Source organism: Tigriopus californicus, chromosome 1, assembly GCF_007210705.1.
Source record: "Tigriopus californicus strain San Diego chromosome 1, Tcal_SD_v2.1, whole genome shotgun sequence".
NCBI lineage: Eukaryota > Metazoa > Arthropoda > Copepoda > Harpacticoida > Harpacticidae > Tigriopus > Tigriopus californicus.
The window spans coordinates 7,342,763-7,348,981 of NC_081440.1; the positions used below are offsets into that span (position 1 = coordinate 7,342,763).

Sequence of the window (6,219 nt, forward strand, 5' to 3'; positions counted from 1 at the left end):
AATAACGTCAGTTGTTCATGAACGCGTTCACTTGACAAGCCCCATAAAGCGATTGTAGGCATACATATTTCCCATCTCCATTTGATTAGCACCGAGACTCGTTAAAAGTTTTCGAAGATTAAGCACGTTATGAAGCCAGTCTATTTGACTAAAGAAACGGAGTCTTAAATTGGTGACTCTAACCAGGGATATGTTATAGAATGCCAGTAGATTAAGTAGTTTCAGTTTTAGGTGAGTTAAAATGCCTGACCCGCCTTTTCCAACCTCTTTTGGGCCATTTCCTTCTGTTTTTCTACATGTATGGCAATCTATTACACCACCTCCCGCACGAATAGAATCCCATGTCACTCCTCAGATTCCATCATTTTAGGATGAAAATCCAGATCTGCTTTGAAGCCGTGGAGGCCAAACTTCGCTTGGCTCAAATCAAGGATGAGGAGACGAAAGCAAGTCACCAGATCATTAACCTACCTAAGGTTGTGGCTCGAAGAGTTCGAGACCAACTTCACAATCGCTCCCTGTCTCTCTCTCGTTAGGCCTTTTTTTAGCACAAGGTAAACATCATTGGAACTCAATTCAGGGATACTGATCTCGGGGAAAACTTAGGAGACTCGTGCTCTCACAGAGGAAGGCTCCCTTTAAGAGTTCATTGCCTCAGCCAAGCTCTGGAGATTCGTCAGTTTTCACTTCCTGGCATATCATTACTTTTTGCTTGTGACATATCACAATACCAAGCAGTTCCATCGTCACTTCAAGGCTTTGACAGCTAGCTTTAAAAATTCGTCATGGTATGATGTGATTCCAAATAATGGTAATGATGAGAGTTCATTCCACCACCAAGCAAACTGGTTACTCGACCGCTAATATGCATGTAAGAACGTCTTTAAGATTCTCAGGGACTTTTTTGCGCCAATTCAAACCCGTAATAACGATAGTTATGTCCATCATCTTCCAAAATATTTGCTTCACCTTTTTAAGGCTATTTTTTCCACTTTTTCACGACTTTTTCTTACTACTTTTTTCACATTTTAGGACTTTTTTGCTTGACATTGTCATTTGGGTCCTTCTCTGCTTTCTTCTTATCTTGTTGTTCCCTGTTCGGGATCTTTGTATTTGCTTCTGTGCAGCAAAATCTGATGAGGGTTTGAATATCCAGCCAAAACATTTTAGTATTTTGCTAAATTGAGCACATTGAAATTTGCCATGACATCGTGCTTTTGTCCGAGCTCATGCTTTTCGTCTTCGTCACCCCCTTTAATCGTAGCCCATTTCATATTTTCAGATCTGATGCGAAGACTGCGATCACTCGACATTGACGGAAAAGTTGTAAATAGTTTCACTAGATTAAATTAAGACTGCGTTTCTGAACAAGAAATTATTTCATCCCGCAATTTTTCTCATCTTTTGATTGCATTACCATTCCTCCAACGCGTTTAAAGTCAAGCTAATAATAAATTGCCATATTTCTATTGGAATTATTCTTTGTACCTAACTGGTCGCGGAGGAATATAGAGATGCATATTTCGAAGCTCCGTTTAATTAGCATCGAGACTGTTTCAAGTTCTCGAGATGAATCCTGCTTGTTATGAAACGAGTCTGCATGAAGAAACGGAGTACGAAGACCTGTAAGATCAATTCGCATTTCGAAGACTAAGAAATGGCGCATATATTTTTCTCAAAAATTCTTCTATTCCGCGTCGGAATGTTCATGTCCTCTTTCAAATTCATTGGGCATTTTTGTAATTCCTCTGTTGGTGTCAAAAAGTTCAAACACTCTAGAAAAATAGAAAATCATGAACTGTGACAAGAGGGTCCCTAGAATGTGGCTTTTTTTCAAGAGAACGTACCGACTACCGGATCAAATAACTTGCAGTCTATAAGGAGAGCTGTTCAATTTCTCTATACCCTTATAAAATGGAGCGAACAACTATGCAAAAAGGTCAAGGCTTCTAGAGAAAATCATCCTCTACTTGGAATATTACTAGTAAACCCAAGGACGTACACTTTTGTAACCATAAAAAACAATTTGAATTCAAATGGGTGTAAAATCAGGAGAAAGTTCGAACCCTAATGGGAAGAAGGCCCAATTTTAAGGGCTAGGTTAAAAAAAAACCTTCGCACTCATTACAGTTTGCTTCTTTTATATCCAGTTTCAATTGACTCCCATTTGAGGTCGGGAGATGAGTGAGGCAATGTTTGATTAAGATACCAGAATGGGTTACACGTGCAATTCCAGTGACACACCTTAAAGCTGACCTCCTACCGCGCCCTCTCATTCTCAATGCAACGAAATACGTACGTCTAATATAAATTGTTTCAATCAAGATATTCGTTATCTTATGAGCGTCTTTGAAATAGAAAACCAGCTTAGGCAAAAAAAAAGGCCAAAAAGCTACTTCAACAAGTGCAAATCAAGATTGGCAATCTTTTGGATTTTCAAAATAAAGATTATCCTTTATTTGTTTCTCGAGAGACTTTCCAAATCTTTCCCACTCGAATATCTCAAAGTGCGTCATTAGAAGCTTCCCCACTAGATCTCATCGTGACACAGATAAAGCAGGTGTTTAAAATATGCAGGCTAAAGCAGGAAAAGATAATGGCAGTAGTTCGGCCATCAATGAAATGCATGAAATAGCTTATTCAATAAAACGCCAATGGCGTCATCTTCCTCAAAAAACAAGCAGAGTCAATTGTTGCCAGTTCAAAATGTCTTCGTTTTGTGCTAATGGCATCCATAGCAATGATCATCAATATCATCATTACGCCTCGTTCCTTGGACCAAGAAGGGTTAGTCGCCAGTCCAAGCGCCATTCCACTTGCTTCATCAATGAGATGTTTGTATCCATGACGTGCACATCCTACAAAGTGCTGCAATACCCCCTTCAAGTCAGTAATCGTCAGTCAGTCCGTCAGTCAGTCAGTCAGCCAGACCGGGTTCCGTATTTGGAAATTGAGGGGAAAGAGCGGGTATTCTTCGTGTTCGAGCTTTACGGCCGAGAATGAAACATAGAGTGGAGCGAAAATGATCGTTCAAACTTTAGGATGGGGGCCAGAGGCCAATTATAGGCGGACGGCCGGCCAAGAAAACAAGCTCATCGCACCCAAAAACAAGAGATTGAAATGGAATCCCGCTAGGAGTGAGAGGCCTGGCAGGCGGTCTGAAATGGACTCGGTAGCATCTCGAGTTCTCGACCCTCGGCCATCCCTTCTCCTTCTTCTCCTTCGTCTTCCGACTTCTTCCCTCCCTCGTTGTACTAAGTCTTGGCGAAAACTTCCCCTTCAATTCATATTCAGTTGCATGTTTGACATTGATGTCAAATGAAGAATGGTGAGGCCTCGAGTGACGTTCCAACCTTCAATGCCCAAACTTAAGTAGTCCAGACGACTGGTCAACACAAGGAACATTAACACCTTCTTCGTGGCACTCTAGAGAGCGGGATTGATAGTACTTGTACTTACGCAAGCGTCAAAGGTGCCAGGAGACACGATCAAGTTATCGAGAACACCTTGAATCTTGGCCACCAGATTGGTGATGGCGGTTTGTTCCGATTGGGAAGGACTCAGGTCTTGATTCCGTTTGAGCAATGCCTGTGAGTAACAAGAAGAATAAAGAGTTCATGATTAGCAGTTATCCTTCAATCCAATTGAAGCGCATTCCAACGTTTGAGCTTGATATTTGGTGGAAGGAGGACATGACTTGAACGAGAGAAATGAGGTCAAGAGCGGATCCATATTTTATGGTGATGCTATTCATCCGTCGACACCTCTCAACATTGTCCGTGCACTTGAGTTTGTCCCATTAACAAAATAGGCATAGATGTTTTACACAACACGGTCAATAGCGCTAAAAACACCCGAAGCTCGAATTGTTTCCTTCTTTCGCTAGAGATTGTTAATCGTTTTATTCAAGAAGGCGTCTTGAATTTCAAGCCAAACTGAGATCAACGTAAAAAAAACCCCTCAACTTAATCATTTGTATCGCCATTCACTAGTGCCGGGGTGATTCCGGACTCGAGTCAGAGTGCACTCGAGTCTTTTACTCGATTTTGGAGACATTGGCCGGACTTGATTCTTTTAGAAAGGACTCGAGTCCGGACTCGTCAAAACATTATTCATTTTTTTCTTCGAATTCTCAAGGCAAGTCTTTTTGTTAAACCTGACTCTAGCAAACGACTTTAGACCAACTTTTGCGGGACTTGCCTCAGCACTACCATTAACCATATCCAACTCTCCTTTTAAAGGTATCCTGGGTTAGCCATAGTGCCAATTTATCAACACACACTGAAACACTGCCTCAAGAACAATCATATACGTATACCTTGCATATTTACTTGCATATTTACTTGCATATTTTCCTATTTCACCTTGCACTTTCATGTAAATATTTCAAAGTTTATGCTATAGTTTTGGTACGAGTGTTTGTCCAGAGAAATCCTTTGCCAAGGACTTCTGACTTCTGAATATCACTTATGAAGTTGATAAAGAAAGCATTCTTCATTGCACGAGATGGGTCTGAAAACAGAACGTAGCATCATCGAATGAAATGGCGATCAATTCGTCAAGTCAAGATATGGAATAATAGCATTTGTTTCTGGATATACGAACTGAAAAGAATATTTGTTTATGCCTTAATCATAGGGGCTGATAAGTTCAGGAGCCATTCTGGCCCAAATAATTTGGCGTCTACCTGGTCAAAGATTCGATCCAATTATTATCTCTCCCTCCATCTTCCAAATTGATCTCTAACAGTTCAAGACCAGCAGTTGAAATGAACCATTTCTGGCATTCTGGGGCAGTCTTTTTTCAAATCTACTCAAAATAATTTCAAATGCGAGAGACGAATTACTAGCATCGGGATATCATTATTGAGATATCCATGCGTCATGTGGGCTATCTTAAAAACGCTGTCAGTTGTTGCATTAGTAGGTGAACTGAATATTAGGCTTGGAAAGCCATGGACATTTGAAGGGACAGACCATTTCCAAAACCCATGATACACATACACACATGAGTGTATGTACGTGTACTAGATGTGTGTACTGCTTACGTACGGCCTGGAGGATCTCCTCTTTTTCGGCATTGGCCGCATTGCCTTTCACGGGTGGGAAGGCCGGCTCGGCCAGAACCAAATCAAACGGCACATGGGGAATGAAAGGGGGACGGGACTTGAGACCACCTCGCCCACCCCCGCGTCCCATCACGCGATGCGATCCGCCACCGCCACCGCCACCTCCGCGAACCATAATTGAACGAAAGAAGCAAGTCAGATGGGGATCGTTTCCCGAATTGCGGTACCTTTCCGAGATCTGTATTCAGTGGAAGTCAATCACTTTTTTGGTGTTGTCATCTATTGACTTGTGTTGTTGTTGGTGGTGGTGGTGGTGCTGTTGCGGTGTTGCTGTCAAATTTGCGTCCCGCTGAAAAGAGCGCATGTTTTGAATGGGGCGACCGGATAGCTAAATTAGAACTGATACAGTACATACGTGTATGCCGGCGGTCTTAGTGAATATGCTTCCATGACACGACAAAAAATCAATCAAGGTGGGGAAATTTTGGCAAGCTTGAGTTATGGAGATTTGTATTTCAGTTTCATTGTTCAAGTCAAATGCCAAACTAAATGTCATAGGAAGATAGAGAAGATAAAGATGCATTCAGGACCATGAGAGAGACAGAGAGAGAGAGAGAGAGAGCTAGCACGATTATGGAACAGAAAAACCTTTGGATGCTGAGTTCTAAAAGGACACTATCTCGATTTTTTAGATTACTTCGGTTTTTGGTTGCAGGGTCAAGCTGTCGGAGCCAAAAATCTTGACTCGAATGAAATGGAAACACTCAGTCTTGTCTTTTGATTCTAGCCCCGTCATTCTGATCGAACGAACCTCTTCGGGGTGATGGTGGCTCTTTCGGGTCTCCAATTGCTCTTTGTGCCCGCTCAGGCCGTGGAAGCTCTAGCCGTGCCTTCTATGGCCTCATTGGAGGAGCGGANCCTAGCTGCTTTGAGGCCAATTTGAACGGCGAGTACTTTGAGGATCCCACAGCCAATGAGTACTTCCGTGGTATTATCTGGGAGCTCTGGCACGGCGATTATTCACTTCGATCGGCAAAGATGATGATTCGACCGAAATCAGTAGCTTACGCGCATTCAAATCCCCGTGATCCCTAATTATGTATTGAAATATAATCATTGGAAACATCATAAACCACGTGGCCATTCAAATT

The 6,219-nt window shown here is 42.0% G+C and overlaps 2 protein-coding genes across 2 annotated transcripts in view; one reads left to right on the plus strand and one right to left on the minus strand.

Annotated features, from left to right (window-relative positions):
• Positions 1-5,348, minus strand: part of LOC131889063 (interleukin enhancer-binding factor 2-like) — a gene marked incomplete at its 3' end in the record, with an annotated part of 8,546 nt that extends 3,198 nt beyond the window's left edge. The window contains 2 exon segments of the mRNA XM_059238064.1: positions 3,460-3,588; positions 5,052-5,348. Coding sequence (XP_059094047.1) covers positions 3,460-3,588; positions 5,052-5,243 — 321 coding nt within the window.
• The window catches only part of LOC131889056 (angiopoietin-related protein 3-like), a gene marked incomplete at its 3' end in the record, with an annotated part of 5,329 nt that continues 1,803 nt past the window's right edge, over positions 2,694-6,219 (plus strand). Inside the window, 2 exon segments of the mRNA XM_059238051.1 lie at positions 2,694-3,590; positions 5,856-5,984. Of these exon segments, the coding sequence (XP_059094034.1) occupies positions 3,585-3,590; positions 5,856-5,984 (135 nt within the window).